This window comes from Mobula birostris, chromosome 8, assembly GCF_030028105.1.
Source record: "Mobula birostris isolate sMobBir1 chromosome 8, sMobBir1.hap1, whole genome shotgun sequence".
NCBI classification, from domain to species: domain Eukaryota; kingdom Metazoa; phylum Chordata; class Chondrichthyes; order Myliobatiformes; family Myliobatidae; genus Mobula; species Mobula birostris.
In genome coordinates, this window is record NC_092377.1 from 109478060 (window position 1) to 109496809 (window position 18750).

The 18750-nt window shown below is 38.7% G+C and overlaps 1 protein-coding gene across 2 annotated transcripts in view; it reads left to right on the top strand.

The window, feature by feature from the left end:
- Positions 1-17601, top strand: part of tcp1 (t-complex 1) — a 39293-nt gene extending 21692 nt beyond the window's left edge. For both annotated transcript variants that reach the window (XM_072265945.1, XM_072265946.1), the window contains 7 exons: positions 240-421; positions 1324-1450; positions 2503-2678; positions 3649-3772; positions 8005-8197; positions 8413-8576; positions 17105-17601. In XM_072265945.1, the coding sequence (XP_072122046.1) occupies positions 240-421; positions 1324-1450; positions 2503-2678; positions 3649-3772; positions 8005-8197; positions 8413-8576; positions 17105-17321 (1183 nt within the window). In that variant the 3' untranslated portion in view covers positions 17322-17601. The remainder of the gene's footprint in view (positions 1-239; positions 422-1323; positions 1451-2502; positions 2679-3648; positions 3773-8004; positions 8198-8412; positions 8577-17104) is intronic.
- The last annotated feature ends 1149 nt before the right edge of the window (positions 17602-18750 follow it).

Here is an 18750-nt window from a genome sequence, read left to right on the forward strand (position 1 = left end):
TACTTATTCTTTGTTGTATCTCAACACATCTTTATTTTATTTGCAAATACAATTTTGATCCAACAGTTTGCAGCTTACTTTGTGTGTGTTAGAAATGCTGCAGTGATTTAGCGCATACGTTAATTGTGTTATATCTTACTTAGCTCTGATATTTAATATACTTCAACATTGATGTAAATCTTGAGTTTTCAGATGCCCAATTTTGTGTATTCTTGGATAAGCCTTAACCAGACATGCAGTGATGCAGACTTCTTTGCCAACATGGTGGTAGATGCTGTTCATGCTGTAAAATTCACTGATGCCAAAGGACAGGCCCGATATCCGATCAAAGCTATTAATGTGCTAAAGGCACACGGACGTAGTCAAAGAGAGAGCATTTTGGTGAATGGATATGCACTTAATGCTACAGTTGGTTCACAAGGTAGTAGTCCAGATGTTTTGATTATATATCATTACATTTTAAAACAGTATACTATGTGTCACCCTAGTGTTTTCACCTGAATGTTCCACCTTTTTCCAAATATTAGAGTTGTGATTTCTGGTTTTTGCCAATCGAACATTTCTTGAATTAAGTAACATTTTTATGGCATTCCAAGTGTGACTGTTGCTGGAAGTACAGTTGTCTGTTTTTTCCTGTTATCTTCCTTAATAAACTACACTCTGATGAACATGGCAACAAAGTTCAATCCAGCATTAGCTTCCCTTCACGTGTTCATGGAATATATTCAAAAAGTGGTGTATTATGTCATTGAATGATGGAGCAGGGATGAGAGGCCTACCCCTGCTTGTAGGTTTTCTGTTACATGGTTAAGGCTGCTTAATAACGGAGGCTAGAAATTGAAATGTCACTTGTATACATGGTAACTATTTTCATCTCTGTTCAGTCAATTACTGAGGGTCTTTACAAGATCTAATTTTTATTTACTGATCACTTTGAAAAGTAATGTTCTTTTCCTAAAGTGCAAAACTGCTCTTCTATTAAAACTGAAGATGTTCAGCATTCTGCTGTTTTACTTTCTGCATATTTTGAAATGCATTTTTTTTTATTAATTGTGATTTTTTTGGGGGGGTTCGTTTTGATCTGTCTGAAGGTACTTGCTGTAGGGTGTTGATACACTTTCAAGGTACAATTTCCAGAGGAATTTTTAGCAGTATTGTGCTAACTGGGAAGAGTTCATTAGGGAAGATAAAGGGGAACAGTGCCGTTACCTAAGTTGGTGATGCTGACCATTCTGTAAATGAGGTTTCATACAGCCTACTCCTGCAAAGGCTCGTCTATTATTTTGAATGAATTAAGATTAATTGAAACCTTCCTATGTTTAGGAATGACCAAACGAATTGTCAATGCCAAGATTGCATGCTTGGACTTCAGTCTGCAGAAGACAAAAATGAAGCTGGGCGTTCAAGTTGTCATCTCTGACCCTGAAAAACTGGACCAAATCCGACAGAGGTATGACTGGAGATGGACATCCATTGATATTAACTTAATGAATTTTGAATGTTTAAGCCTCTAAGTTTAAAAAGTTGTAATTTTATCCAGAAGATTATACAGAGAATTGGAGAAATATTATTTTCTTCAATATTAGGCTGGAGCTAGGGAGAGTACATTGGGAGTAGATATTTAGTAGTCCACATCAGACATGGACATCGTTTAAAGGCCAGCTGGTCAAATTCAGGACCACATGCTGCTGAGGAAGAAAGACAATGGAAAAGGTTGTGGACCTGAAGTGGTAGATGTTGCAAACTTAGTCAAAAAGAAGCATGGATGCTCATGTGCCTGTCTTTTAAACCTCATCGTGTCTGTTTCTACTACCATCCCGGCAGCATGTTTAAAGCATCCAATGTTCTGTTTAAAAGAAACAAACTTGCCCCTCTCAACTTAAATCTATGTCCTCTAGTATTTGATGGGCTAGGTAGTCTTTTTACAGGGTAGAGATATCATGTCTTCCTTCAGTCTCTGGTGCTCAAATGAAAACAACCCAAGTTTGTCCAAACTCCCTTCGTAGCAAATGCTCTCTAATCTAGGCAGCGTCCTGGTGAACCTTGTCTGCACTTACTGCAAAACCTCCACCTTCTTCCTGTAATGGTGTGATCAGATTCCAGATGTGGCCTGAGCGAAGTTTTATACATCTGCATGGTGACTTCCTTTTATACTAAACACCCTAACCAATGAAGGAGACATGTCATATGCCTTCTTTATCACCTTGTGTTGCCACTTCCATGGAGCTATGAACTTGGGCTCCGAGATCTTTCCGTAAGTCAGTGCTCCTAAGGATTCTGCCATTTATATTGTATAGCATGTCAAAGGATAAACAGGATACAGATCAGTTGGAAATGTGGATGGAGAATTTAATGTAGATACTTTAGAGGATCAAATGTGAGAAGAAGGTATACAGTACCTGGCAAGACCTTTAACAACATTTGTACGTGGAGGAATCTTGGGGTGCGTTTTTCATTTTGGCATACAATATGGGTATTAATAGTTCTGTATTTTACCTACAGAGAGTCTGATATCACAAAAGAACGAATCCAGAAAATCTTGGCCACAGGTGCCAATGTCATTCTGACCACTGGTGGCATAGATGATATGTGTCTAAAATATTTTTTGGATGTTGGGGCTATGGCAGTGCGCCGATGTCTGAAGAGAGATTTAAAGAGAATTGCAAAAGCAAGTGGAGGTAAGAGCATTGAATCTAGTTTAACACTCTAAAAGCTGGAGAAACTCAATGAGTCCTGCATCCTATGTGGAGTGAAATGAACGGAGGGAATTGGACACTCACATAGACTGAAAGATGGAGGAGAGATAGTATTAAAGAAAAGATGAAAGCCAACCCCACATTACTGAAATTCACTCAGAATATACTAATCGCCACCAAAAATGTCTCAGATACAAGATATTATGTTTTTGTTCATTTCTTGATGCATACACAGGTTATGGAAAATGGTGATGGGATAATTTTCTACAAAAGCACCCACTCCCTCATGACACAGGGATTGGCTAGATCTGATCTCACCTTTGTACTCCTTTTCTAGAGAGTCGTTCTGCTATAGAGTAAATATTTGAAACAGTTTAAATATTGGCAGACACTTAGCATTTGACCTGTAGGCCTCTATGCCGAAGTGTCCCAGGTGCTTATCTTGTTAACTGTTTTCTGAGAATCTATTTCCTCCAACCCCTCAGGTAGTGTGTCCCAGATTTCAGCAATCTGCCAAGTAAGAAAAATCTTCCTTGAACCTCCTCTAGACCTTTTGCCTTAAATCTGCCCTCTTGTTTTGGAGATTTTTAGTAAAGAGTGAAGTTTCTCATTCTCCATCTGTGCCCCTCATTGCAAGCTTCAGTGAGCCCCTGGTCCCCCTCTCCACTCTCTTCAAAAATAAATTAACTCAGTCTATCTTGTCTCTCGTAGCTGAAATGCTCCACCATACTTGTGATTCTCCTGTTACCCACTCCAATGGAATCACCATCCTGTAGTGTGACATTCAGAGCCTGTGACCTGTTTAGAGCAGTGAAGATTTACATGACACGGTGTTCTGCATCACCTTTATAACAGGAATAATTTGTTTCTCCTGCTGTGTTTTTAATGATGCTGTATATTGTTGCATTGATTAAATGAAAAGACAATCTTTAACTGTTCTCCTTGTTTGTAGCTACAATGTGTTCAACACTGACAAACCTGGAAGGAGAGGAGACATTTGAAGCTTCCATGTTAGGCCAGGCTGAAGAAGTGGTTCAAGAAAGAATATGTGATGATGAACTAATTCTTATTAAGAAGTAAGTGACTAGTTGGAAAGAATCTAGCTTTTGGATTTTATACCTTGGATTTTATTTTCTTATTTGAGTAAATGAAGGATTTTATATAGTCAGTTTGCTTTGAATATTGCTTGCATGAAACTCTAGGTGTTGTCTCTAGATCACTGTACAATTACCTTCAGATGGCCTTATTCCTGTATTCAATGTTCACTCACAATAAAGCCCAAATGCCTTCCTAATTGCCTACTGACCTACACACTGGCTTACAATGGCCCCTGTACAACATTCAACCTTCTCACGGCAGCTAAAAAATTGTGCTTTTCTGTTTTATGAGAAATTGATAACTTTGCATTTTCTCAAGTTGTATTGAGTCTGCCATGTTGTGGATGCTAGACCATTAGAAGCATTTAAGGTAGAGGTTGATAAATTTGTTAACCATGTTAAAATAAGAAATAGAAACGGGGATGGGCCCTTCAGCCATAGGGGAGCTTTTGGAGAGAACTCTTAAAGATAGGATTTTTGAATTTTTGCAAGGCCGTGGCCTGATGAGACATCCAAATGAATCCCTCCTACCTGCACGATGTTCATATCCCTCCATCTTCCTCACATTCATGTGCCTATCTAAACATCTCAAAAGCCTCTAATGTATTTGCCTCTATTGCCATACAACACAGTGCATTCCATGTATCCACCACTCTTGAGTAAAAAAAATTCTTACTCCTCGCATCCCCTTTGAACCTACCCCCCTCACCTGTAAGCATGCCCTCTGATATTAAACATTTGTACTCTGCGAAACAGATACCCTATCTATGCCTCTCATAATCTTATAAACCTGTTAGATCGCCCCTTAGCCACTGTCACTCAAAAGAAAACAACCCAAGTTTGTCCAGCCTTTCTTCTGAAGTTTCACATACTTTTTTCTTTTTGACTAAATTCATTCCCTCTCTGGACATCAAATGTTCTCTTATTTTTCCATCCCTGTCCATCTAACAGGAATATGCCTTTCCTATACTCTGTGAAATCGATCTTTAAATACTCCCTGCATGTATGACATGGACTTGCCAGTAAACCAAGTTTCAGTGATGGCCACAACATTGTAGTTCCATGCTCTAAGTTCATAATCTTTACCCATAATAGTCATAGCACTAAAATGAAAGTAGAGCTGTGGATGTTGTCCAGAGCATAAAACGTAGCAGAATTAAGCCATTCAGCCGATCAGTTTGCTCTGCTATTCAATCATGACTAATTTATTTCCCCTATCAAACCCAGTCTGTTTTTTTTCCTGTAACCTTTGAAGTTCTTACTAATCAAGAAACTGTCAGTCTCTGCCTTAGATATACCCAATGACTTGGCCTCCATGGCAATCTAGGGCAATGAATTCCAAAGAGATTCACCACCCTCTAGCTAAAGAAATTCTTCATTTCTGTTCTACAGCAACATCTTTTATTCTGAGGTTGTTGCCCTGTGGTCCTAGACTCTCCCACTATTGGAAACGTTCTCTCCATGTCTGTTCTAACCAGGCCTTTCAGTGTTACCCCCACATTCTTCTAAATTCCAGTGAGTACAGGCCCAATCATTAAATGCTGCTTAGATAAGACTTGGTGCAGAATTTGGCCATTCAGCTCATCAAACCTGCTCCACCATTCCATCATGGCTGATCCATTTTTCCTCTCAACCACATTCTCCTGCCTTCTCCCAGCAACCTCTCATGCCCTGACTAATCAAAATCATATCAAGCTTCACCTTAAGAAACACCTGATAACTTGGTCTCCACAGTTGCCTGTGGCAACAAATTCCACAGATTCACCATCCTCTGGCTAAGTGTTAAGTTAACCTTTTCATTCCTGGGATCATTCCAGTGCCAGCACATCCTTTCTCAGATATGGGGCACAGAATGGTTCACCATATTCCAAGTGAGGTGTGACCGATGCCTTATAAAGCCCCATCATTACATTCTTGCCTTTATATTCTAGTCCTCTGGAAATGAATGCTGACATTGCATTTGCCTTCCTTACTACCGACTCAACCTGCAAGCTGACCTTTAGGGACTCCCAAGCGCTTTGGATTTCTGAATTTGTTCCCCATTTAGAGAATAGTTTACACCTTTATTCCTTCTATTAAAGTGCATGACCATACACTTCCTTGCACTGTATTTCATCTAACATTTCTTTGTCTATTCTCCTACTCTGTCCAAGTCCTTTATGCTTCCTCAACACTACCTGCCCCTCCACCAAAATCATCTCAGAGGCTTCACACCATCCAGAAAAAAAAAGCAATTTTAGTTGAAAGGCAGAACATCTCAAAGCTACAGAAAAGCCTCTCCAAGAACTCTGGTAGCTTCTGGAGACCATGACATCTTCCACCTCGGAGCACTAGGCATTGTTGATTCCTTCTCGAGTCATGTGTTATCCTAACTCAGAAAGAGATTGTGATTCCTCACCATTGGGTCCAGATAGTGGAGTACCTTAACCAGTTCTGCTTTGGCCTGACCACATCCCGTTCTGATTTCCTCAATATCCAGCAATGTATCAATCCCCATTTCAATTATTGAGCTTCCACAGCCTTCCTGAGTGGCGAAATTCCAAATATCCATCACCTCCTACATATCCCTTACTCGGAATCAGTTAAAACTGTAGGCGGTGTTTCAATAATGTTGTACCAAGGTACGTTCTTTGACCCTTGCTCTTAGTTCCAAGTGCTTTATAGTCATAGAGGTTATTGCCCAGGTTATTCCAGTTAGTTTTAATGTTTGTCTCTCATTTTGCTCTGAGATTATTTGGGACATTTTGTTCAGGAGCTCCCATTTATTTGCTGCCACACTTATATCAATAGTGTGACCAGTTATACGCGTGGGATAAAGAAAATTCAGCCATGTGTAACTTGAGACACTGCTGTTGTGTTAATAGTAATGACATGGTTTGGAACATTCTTTGTGCTTTTGCATGTAGTCAGTAAAGTAAGTTGATAAGGTAGCCAGCTTGTCATTTTGTGTACGACATACGGGAGCCATTTTGCACAGTTTGTGTGCTGGTTTGAGAAAACACCCGTGTGTCCTCCCAACTTCCATCACTGGGTATGTAGACTGGCAGCATTCCAGCATTTCCTTATTTCATGAATTGAGAATTGGTTGCCAGGAAATAGAAATAAATCTTCTCTGGGAGGAAACTGGTGAGTGAAGTGCTCCAGGGATCAGTGACTGGGCCTCAACCATTCGCAGTGTATAGACACGATTAGATGAGGGAACTAAATGTCTGATAGTAACAACACAAAGCCAAGGGTGGGAATCTGAGCGTTAAACCAGACAATCTGGTTTAGATGGGTGAGTGGGATAAATATAAAGTTATCCACATGGAGTTGTACAGCCCTTGACTGTCCATGCTACCCACTGTACCCTTCCACACTAATCACATTGATCTATGGTAGGTCCATGGCCTTCAGTACATTGTCTATTTAAGAATGGTTCAATGTTCTGAGAGAGTCTACCTCCACTACCTCTTAAGGCAGCATGTTCCAGAATTCAATGCTTTTCCTCTAAGGTGCCCTCTAAACCTCCTCACTCCTGATAGCGGTGGTTGGGGGGATGTTTGGAACACCCTCAAGCTATGGAGGATCTGGAGAAAGTCCTTGCCCAGAGAGTGGTGAACCTACATAATTCTCTGCTGAGAAAAACATGGAGACCATGCTATTAAATTTATGACAAAGGGATTAAAAAATGTGGAGTAAACAGAGGAATGGTAGTTGTGGATTACCTGTGGTGTCAAGTGGTAAAACAAGTCTTGAGGACCTCCTGCTTGTGCTTTCTGTATTTCTGTGCCATGGCCTGTTGACATTTGGGGTCTTGCACTGTAGTGTTTTGTAAATATAAATTTCTCATTGTATTCAGTTCGTCTCATGGATTGATTATCCCCTTCCAGCTGTACAATTCTGTCCCTTCATGTTATCTTTGTGACTAATTTTTAGAATTTTAGTTAATGTTTGTAAGTTCTTCCCCTCTGCCCTGTCCTGAAATATAGTTTCTCTTTTCATTCATCTGCCCTGTTATCTCCTTACATTTTATCATGTTCGGTTTGATAATTCCTCCTATGAAGTCATTAATGCATAACATCTGTGCTTGTATAAATTAAGTTCTAAAATCCACGTTAGGAGTTGACTTGCATCACTCTTTCTTTGGTACAAGTTTAAAGAGCATTGAATATAATTTTGCTTGTTAAGCGGTCTGCCAAATTGATTGGGCTTTTTATTTTGTTTTTAAGCACAAAGAGTCGTACTTCTGCTTCCATTATCTTGCGTGGAGCAAATGATTTCATGTGTGACGAGATGGAGCGCTCCCTCCATGATGCACTCTGTGTGGTGAAGAGAGTTCTCGAGTCCAAGTCGATAGTACCAGGAGGTGGTGCAGTGGAAGCTGCACTGTCCATTTATTTGGAGAACTATGCAACTAGTTTGGTATGGGTTTTAATTTACACATTTCCATTAAAAAATCAAAATGCAGGCTTTTCTAAGTTTTCTTTCCTGCTGGCTATATACTGTTGTGTACCCTTTTGATCCCATTCAAATAGTACTTCCAGATGTGCAGTGAATTAATTGTCACTGAGGTACTAATTGACTGAAAGTTGGTGAGAATATTTAATGTATTTGAAGTTTCCTTGTTTTCATTTTAGGGATCACGTGAGCAACTTGCAATTGCTGAATTTGCTCGGGCTTTGTTGGTCATTCCAAAGACGCTGGCAGTAAATGCAGCTCAAGATTCAACGGATTTAGTAGCCAAATTGCGTGCATTCCACAATGAAGCCCAGGTAAATCCTGAGCGCAAGAAATTGAAATGGTAAGTACAGTTTTCTGCTTCAGGTAGTATGTGTCATTACTTTTATTTATAGCTCACTGAAAGATTCGTGGCCTTGAGTAAAGGTTAAGCAGCACCTTGGAAACATTATTTATTTTTATATTTTGTATAGGGGCTCATTCTATCCACCCAAAAGTTGTATGTTTCCAATATTACATGGTATTAGAAATAATCAGACAAGCTGTCTTTGGAGTTCTCTGGTTCTTTATCCTGTTAACTTTCTTTTGGTGGTGGGGTTTCAAGAACAAGGCAACTCTTTTGCATTTTTAAACAGTTCTTCAACGCATTGAATGCCAGAACATAATATTCAGAAGACTGTGGAGAAGGAATAGAAACGTACTGAAGAATGGGTAGTCTTCAAGGAGCTTAATAAGTTTAGGATCCTGATCCACTGTATGGGGATCAAGGTTTGAGTGAAGCGGATAGATGGCCAGATTCTGTTACATATCATTACTAATGAAGGTTCATTTTTTCCTAAAAAGGTTTTATTGGTTAAGATCTGTAGGGGCATTTCCCTAGTTCCAAGCGGGTTATATCGATCGAAAGAGTTGGTAATACCTGAACAAAATATAAGCTTTGTCTGGAGAACTTGAAAATCACTCAAATTCCAAAGCATTAAGGTTGACTTCTGTTGATCTTCAGTGTGACTGATTAATGTACAGGAACAAGCCTGTAATGTTTTGCCAAACTAATTAAGCCAATTATACACCTAATACCTGCACACAGTCCATATCTCTCCATTCTCTAAAAAGGCATGTGCTTATGTAAGGGCCTCTTGAAAGCCTCTGTCACATCTGCTTCTGTCATCACCCCTGGCAGTTCATTCCAGTCACCCACCCTATATAAAAACAAAATCTTGCCCCACATATTTGAATTTTAGTCAAGTGCATGCCCTCTAGTATTAGAAATTTCAGTCCTGGAAAAAAGATACCAGCTGTCTATCTGTGGCTCCTGTAATCCTTTTTTTTTTAATTTTATTTTTATTTGGATAAGGAATTCACAAATATCATGTACTTTTTTCACACATATAACCTTTTCCATTTTTTTATATGTATAAAACTACAATTATTTATACATTCTTAAGTACACATTGAGATGATATAAAAGGAAAATAAACATTTAAATAGATAATTATGTACTGTGGTAAATCTAACCTATTAGGCTAAGTAATGGAATTAGTTGTTAAGAAAAATGGTAATAATAGTTTCCATATAACCCTTTTGGACCATTTCCACTGGTCCAAAATGTTGCATATAAGCCCTATGTATCAACCATTGTAGGTGTTTATATCCTAATTTGTTCATGCTTGCTCCTGCCCGCAGACATAATTATCCAATCCCTATGTACTTATTTACTTAATTTTTTCATTTTTTTATCCCTTTCCCAAATCTTTCCCTTTACTTGTGTTAATTCTCTATTTTCCAAAAGAAAACAAAAAAAAAACAAACATTTAGACTAGGGGTGCTTACGTTAGCAATATTACTGTGTTGATGAGAAGAGCAGTATAAATCATTAGGAGAGTCATCTAAAGTCTGCTCGCATTGGGGTTATATATTCAATCCATTTATTCCAGATTTGATAAAATTTTTCTTTTTGAGTTCTCAGGGAGTAAGTCAACTTTTCCATTTTAAATATTTCCAAGATAATTTTGTACCAATCTTCTAATGTAGGTGGTATTGGATTTAGCCATTTTCTAGTGATTGATTTCTTACTTGCCGCTAAGAGGGCCTGCAGCAACTTTATATCTTCCTTCTGTTCAAGAAACAATACATGCCCCAAATAGAGCGTCTCAAAGTTCAGAGGTATCTGGGACCTAAGTACCTTAACTAATGTTCTATGAATACCTTCCCAAAATAGACTTAATTTAGGGCAATCCCAAAAAATATGAAAATGATTTGCCTCCTTGGAGCCGCACCTTCTCCAACACATCACATTTGTATCTTTATATTTTTCCTGATATGGGGTCTTGAAGTATCTTATAATGTTTTTCCAACAATGTTCTCTCCAAGTCAAAGAATTAGTCGAGGACCATTGAAAGCTGCAGATTTTCTCCCAAGCCTCCTCTGAAAGTACCAACCCCGCTTCTTTCTCCCACTTCTCTTTAATATACAGTGTATTTACATTTTTAGCAAGGGAGAGTGCATTATATAATCGAGAAACTGATTTACTAGGTATTGAACTGCAAGCCGAATTCAGAATCTTGAAAAATTCTAATTCTACTGTTGATAGGTCTGTATATCTACAACTCTGGTTAACATAGTTTCGTACTTGAAGGTACCTAAAAAAGTCATTATGTTCTAGGCCATGTTTGTCCTGCAGGATTTGGAAACTTTGTAATACTCTTTTATCTATAAATGAGAGGTAGGTTGTAAGACCTTTCTTTATCCATAGCTCAAATCTTTTATCTCCTCTGTTGGGAAGGAATTCGGTATCATATGCACACCATCTAAAGAGTTTTAACATGTTATTAATTCCACATGAATTAACCACCTTCTGCCATACTTTTAATGTAAGATTTATCCAAGCGTTTTTAAAATTTTCCAACTGGGCCATCAATCCTTTGTCAGCTGTTGAGGCCTGAAGAGGAAAACTGTCAACTAATCCAAATTCTATTTCCTTCCATCTAGCCTTATATTCCCTATTACACCAATATAACAGAGGGGTTATCTGTGAGGCATAAAAATAATTTCTCAGGCAAGGAAGAACCATACCTCTTCCTTAACTGTAAGGTGTTATATCGAATTCTACATTTCTTTCCTTGCCAAATGAAGCGGGAAATCCATTTGTCCCATTCCCTGAATTGATTATCATCCACCTCCACCGGTAAAGTACGGAAAAGGTACAATAACCGAGGAAGAATATTCATTTGTAGTATTTATCCTTGAATTTAAACTTAAAAAGGGGATAAGATTCCATCTATGCATATCTGCTTTTATCTCTGAGATTAATGGCCCATGATTTACCTGTGACAGTGTTGAAAGATCCTTCGGCAGGGTTATTCCTAAATATTTTAATGATTTAGCTTCCCACTTAAGATCATATGTATCCTGCAATTTTTTGGATGGTGTATAATTTAGGGACATAACCTGCATTTTCTTTACATTTATTTTATAACCTGATATTTTCCCAAAGTCATCCAACAGTGTAAACAATCCTGTAAATGATTTTTCTGGTTCACTCAGATAGACCAAAACATCATCTGCGAATAACGCCACTTTCTGTTCAATCCGTGCCACCTTGATACCTTTTACGATTTCGCTCTGTCTTATTAGTTGGGCAAGCGGTTCAATATATAGCGCAAAAAGGAGAGGAGAAATTGGGCATCCCTGTCTAGTGCCTCTCTCTAAGATGAAGGAGTCAGAGAGGTCCCCATTTATCTTAATTCGGGCTGTAGGGCTGTCATATAGAGTCTGAATTACTTTAATAAACTTTTCTTGAAAGCCGAATCTTCCTAACACTCTGTATAGGAATGCCCAACTAACTGAATCAAAAGCTTTCTCAGCGTCCAATCCTACTACCATTATCTCTGTCTCGTTCTTATTAACCTGTTCTAATATGTGCAGAGTTCTCCTTATGTTGTCCTGTGTTTGTCTTTGTTGAATAAATCCAGTCTGGTCTAAGTGGATTAGGCCAGGTAAAAGCTTTTCCAATCTGCGCGCTAATATAGATGTAAATAGTTTGTAATCTAAGTTAAGAACACTAATTGGCCGATAATTGCCACATTCTAGTTTATCTTTACCCTCTTTAGGAATAACTGAAATAATCGCTTCTCTCCAGGAAGGTGGAGTTTCTCCTCTCTGCAAGATCCAATTAAAGGTGTTAAGTAGTAATGGGGCTAACTGTGTCTTCAGGGACTTGTACCACCCTGAGGCAAACCCATCAGAACCCGGGGACTTTCCAGCCTTTAACCTAGAGATGGCCACGTTCAGTTCTTTGACAGTTACTGGTTCTAATAAACTTTCATTTTGTAGATCTGTAAGTTTAGGTGGATCTAAAAAATTCAATACACTGTCTATATAGGGCTCATTGGGGGCCCGGGTTTGGGAGTACAGCTCTTGATAATATGTTTCAAAACTCTCTTGAATTTTCCCTATTGTACTCTCCACAAGCTTTGTCTTTGGATTCTTTATTTTATGAATTGTATTGTCTGCTTGTTGTTTTCGTAATTTATATGCTAATAGTCTAGCTGATTTACCTCCTACTTCATAATTCTTTTGTCTCAGGTAAAGAAAATTTCTTTGAGTTTCCAACGTATAAATATCGTCAATTTCACTTTGCAATTTCCTAATTTCCTGTTTTCGATTTGAATTACTTTTGTTGCTATCTACAACTTGAAGTTGTTTTAATTTTCCTTGAAGGTCTGCTAATTTTTGTGCATTGATTTTTTTCATGTGAGTCGTAATGGAAATAATTTTCCCTCTCAGTACAGCTTTCAATGTATCCCATAAGATCACTGGTGATGTTTCTCCCGTGTCATTAAGGTCTAGATATTCTTTGATTTCTCCCCTTAATCTCTCCATTACTTTCGGGTTATTGAGTATATGTGAGTTTAGCCTCCATAGTGTTTTCCTCATTTTCCTTTCCAGGATTAGAGACATAGAGACTGGGCTATGATCCGACAGATCAATTGTTGCAATATTACAGTTTTTTATCCTGAGTCTATCTGTATTAAAGATAAAGAAATAGTCTATCCTTGAATAGGCTGAATGAGGGAAAGAGTAATATGTATAATCTTTACTAGTAGGGTGTAATTCCCTCCAGACATCTATTATTCCCAACTCCTCCATCAATGAATTCACTTTCCGAGTCAGAGGTTTATTCTGAGTAACTATTCTTGAAGAATCTAATATAGGATTTAATCTAATATTAAAATCCTCTCCACAAATTACTACCCCTTGAGAACTGACCATTAGGTCAAAAATGTGTCCACAACCTGGAGGAGCATAAACATTCAGCAATGTTATTTCTGTACCTTCTATTCTTCCTGTGATGTTTACGAACCGTCCTTCTTGGTCTCTAGTCTCTGAAATATGTTCATAATTAAGAGTACTTGATATTAAAGTAGCTACCCCTCTTTTTGTGACTCAATTTATATGATGAATAAAATACGTGCTTAAAGCCCATTCTTTTTAATTTTCCATGTTCAGATTGGCTCATATGTGTTTCCTGGAGGAAAGCTATTTGTGCCCTATCTTTTTTCAATTTAGACATAATCTTATTTCTTTTAATTGGATTCAAAACCTCATTAACATTATAGGAAATTATTTTTACCAATTCAGTTTGCATTTTTTTCTAGTAGAAAAAAAACACTCTCCTTTTCTAACCAAACAGTAAGCAATCCCTTCTCAACAGTAAACCAAGACATATAACCACACCCTAGACATTTTTGAATGTGCAGCATTTGAAAATTTTTCCCGACTTCCCACAGTGAGGCCTGAGCACCGACCCGCCTCAGTTCAGAGGGATAACCTCTATCTTCACCCTGTGTTAGAGGGCCCTCAGCAGTTTGAATAATCATAGAGAATTTTCTCCTATTTATGTCTGGACCATATTGCTATCATTCAAGTTATTCCGTCTAGTTTATTTTCAGTTACCAGTTTTCATTTTACCTTTAAGTCCGATTTACTCTTTTCAGTCATTTCCCTTAATTAATCTGTGTTCTCTGTACATTCGGATCTGAATACTTGCAGCTTTTCCTTGTAGTTTGACACTCTGGTTCGTGTGGAGCGTCCTCGCCGCACTAACTGCCACAACTTCTGCCGAGTCCTCTCCAGTAGCGACTCCGGTTGGGTGATAACTTTAATAGGTAGTCCCCGGTCCGCCAGGTCCAATGTTGCCTCCTCCACCGTAGCGTAAGTTTTTGTCCCTTCGTCGTAAAAGACTCTCAGCCGAGCTGGATACAGGGTCTGGAATCTGATGTTGTTTTCCTTCAGGACTGTCCGTGTTTCCGTATATTCCTTCCGTCTGGCAAGAATCCCCGGTGTGTAGTCGTGGTCTAAACTGATTTTACAGTTGTTCCACATGAAACCTTTCTTTTGCCATGCCCTTTTAAGCACCTCTTCCTTCATTCTGTAACTGAGAAATCTGACCAGAATCGATCTGGGCTGGGCGCCTGCTGGAGGCTGTGGTGCCAACGCGCGGTGAGCTCTTTCTATCTGTAGGTCTTTTGCGGCCGGTATATCAAGGTTCTCTCTAAGTAGCTTCTCCACGAAGGGAATCATCAATCCGAGTTTACCTTCAGTTCCTTCGGGAACTCCGTAAATCCTCACATTTTCCCTTCTCGAGCGGCCTTCTTGATCTATTAGTTTCCACTGGAGCTGGTCTTGCAGCTTCAGCATTTCTGCTATCACCTCCTCTGCGTTTTGTAGCTTCTCTTCAATTCCAACAATCCTCGCTTCGGCTTCATCTATCCGCAAGTTAGTTTTTACTATTTCTCCTTTAATATCTTCCAGCTGTTTGCTGTTATCTTGTCGGAACTCGCAAATCTCTCCGAGAATCAAGGACAGAGTCACCGATTCCCCCTCATTATCTCCGTCCTGGCTTGCCGTGGGGGAGCTAGGCCCGTCACCTTGCTGCGTCTCTTTATGTTTATCAGCCTTCGGAGCGGACTTTTTAATCTTGTTCTTAGACATCATCCTTGCCCCTTTTATTAATATAGTTATGCAATATTAAGTATTTGTCTAAATTCAATTATGGGGCAGTTTACCTTCTTTTTTGTCGAGAGACCTTTTCCTTACGCCGCCATTCCCTTGATGACCCGGAAGTCCCCTGCTCCTGTAATCCTAAAAACTTTATCAGGCCTCCCCTCAGACTCTGCTACTCCAGAGAAAACAACCTGAGTATGTCCAACTTGAATTGCAGGGTTCCTCCAGTGCTCTGCATGTTTCTCCTTATAACATACGCAACAGCATCCCGGTAAACCTTTTGATTGTCTCCATATCCTTCCTATAAAGGGGTGACCAGAATTGATAGCAATACTCCAGCCTACTAGTTTTTATAAGGCTACAACATTATTTCCTGACTCTTGAACTTGGTGACCAATAAGTTCAAACCTTCTTTATTACCCTATCAGCATGTGCAGCTACTTTCAGGGAGCTATGGAGTTGGACCCCAAGATCTCTCTATGTATCATTGATGTTAAAGGTCTAGCCATTTACATTTGATTTCCCAAAGTGTACCACCTCAATTACCCACATTAAGCTTCCATTAATTTGTTTGGGATCAATAGTTAGATTGCGTGGGATATTTATTGATGCACTTGGCACTTTTTCTCATCTCTTAATTAAATTAGTAGCGCTGGCCAGAAATATCTTTGTGGAAAGAGACTTTGTTCAGTCACACATCAGAAGTGAACTGCCATCATTAGCTCTGTCTCTGGTGATAAGACTTAAGTTTGAATAATGAGTGAGGCGGACTGGGCACCTGGAACTTGAGAAAATGGAGCGATCACAGGGAATACAGAGAAGGTGAATCCACAGGACAGTGAAACATTCAACCCATTCTCTCAGTATATTATGATGTCTCAGCAGAAATTTAGTGTAAACTTGGACGCAATAAGAAAATAGCAAGAGTGGTGGTAGAGGCAGATGCATTAGAGACATTAAAGGAACTCTTAGTCACATAGATGATAGAAAATTGGAGGGAGGGGTTAGCTGGATCTTGGAGTAGGTCAGCTCAACATCATGGGCTAAAGAGCCTGTACCACACTGAACGGTTCTATGTTGCAAGGGAAAATAGAATGAAAAATAGGTGGAGGGGAAGACATTCTAAAATTATCCAAAAATTCATAGGATTGAGGAATGAAGCAATTTGGCAGTAATTAATTACATTGTTAAGGACATTTTTGTAGGTTTTCAGAAATAAAACAAAGTGAGGTGCCGTATGTCCCGGAAAATACTTCATTGAATTCCAAAACCTGAACAACCCAGCCTGCTAAAAACACTTTACACAATTATATCATCACATCAGACCAGCCTCTTAAAGTGAAACCCCAACAGGATGTCAGTGGTTGTGAATTATGTGCATTTCCACTAATTACGTTACCCTACACTTATGTGAAGTGATAAGCTCACATCTGTTTAGTTCAGGCAGGGAATAGAGGGCAAGTTCATACTGGGATTATGTGGCACAGAAGCGTTTAATGGAGAGACAGCAAAACAAGCTAACAACTGTTTGAACATTATTAATAAACTCTGGTGTGGCTTTGGTTTTGATTTATAACAGGTTTTTATTCTTCCTTGCTGGGTGAATTACCATTAGCAAAGGAAGCATGTTCATTGCCTGGAATAGCAGAGGATAGAGACCACGGCCTTTACAGGTGATTTTTAAGAAAGAAGTTGAGAGGCGAATCAAAGGAAAAATGCTGAAATTTGTGAATGATTATTTTGGCTCTATTAGGCAATTCAGGTACTTGGTACTACAGTCATGCTCCAAGAGGGGTTTCTTGGTCTGATTGGCTAGCTTCATTTTTTATTCCTTATTTGAAAAATGTCTTGTCTCTTCTTACATAGGATTGGCCTTGATTTAGTGAATGGTAAACCAAGAGACAACAAGCAAGCTGGAGTATTTGAGCCAACTCTAGTGAAAACTAAGAGTTTGAAGTTTGCAACAGAAGCCGCTATTACCATCCTTCGCATTGATGATCTTATCAAACTTTATCCAGAGGAGAAGCAGGACAAAGGAAAGAGTTACCATGATGCAGTTCAGAGTGGAGAACTGGAGGGTTAAAGCAACAATAGATGTAGCCGCAGTATTTGTCATACACTATTTGTACTTTAGTATGTTAGCAAAATGCAACGTTAAAGATTCCTTTATCTATTGTTCATGTTACTGTGGCGCATATAGTGAATATTCAAGTCCCATCTAGTGTGTAAAAGGAATAAGGTGAAAATCCCCATCCTGTCCAGGCAGTTCCAGACTCCAGCGACTGGCAGGAGGAGTGTCGCGGCTTCTCTGAGCTGTTGAAAACTGTTTGTCTTCAATAAAAGTTTGAAGTGAAAGGATAAAAGTGCTTTCTGTGTTTTATCTGAAAAGTTTGTTGTAACGGGTTCATTTTAGTTTCCTGGCCATCGCACCAATCCACCCTTGATTTTTAATTGTGCTTTAGAATCATATCTTAAAATTCAACGTTAGAAAAACTTGTCTACATTATGTATAAAATAATCAAAAATTACTTGGATTATGAATTAAAAGGTATGTATTCAAAGTATTCTTGATTGTATCATTAAGCCATTAGTAGGCACACTTGCATAAGTTGTAATAATTAATGATCGCCTTTAAATAAGTAAAAAAGGTGTAAATTATGATGAGGCTAACACCAGTTTCTGAGACTTGAATGAATCAAGTATGTTGATCAAGTATAATGAATCAAGTATATTAGCTGCTTCTTTATGAAAATCAGCTAAATCAGTTATATCTTCAGACTCATCAACCATTTAAGTACAGAACTCCTTGCCTATAACTGCACATGTCCCCTACCCTTTCCTGCCATAGGATTTTGAAGAACCATCTTATGCACGGTGACCATTTCTGTTCTTACAAGCCTTCAGCCGTGTCATTGCTTACTCTTTCTAAGGCTGCAGCAACATTTTTGATCGCTTGTATTCCGTGCAAAACCATAAAATTGGCACAAAATGATCTCCTTCTGAAACGTCTCGTTTACCCTAGACTTTTGAGGTAAATGTAGGTTGTGTATGTCTGATGGCAGGAAAAATGTGCCCTAAATAACAAGATACTAACCAATTACATTGAGGAGAGGTGTGGGCTCCATTTCTGCCTATATTGTTCCATGAACTTAGACCATTCTTTATTATTGACAAAAGCTCTGTTGAATTGTAACATTTTTCTGATCATCAATAGAAATGAGTCATTACCCTATTTAGGACAATACAGAGTGTAATTAGATAAGCTATGCCTGATTGGAATGGTACCTTCTGAACTCAAGCAAAAGTAGGTTTTATAGTAACACATGAAAAGATCTAATGGCTCTGTCAGAACTTTAGATGTGGATATATTCCAGGGTAGACATGAATAGGGTCAGCTATGATATTTCCTAAGTTATGGTGATCTACTTTAAGATGATATGTGGGGGCCATGATCACTGTATATTTAAGTCTCCCTTGAGAATAATGAATTGAGCATAATGTCACGTCATGGC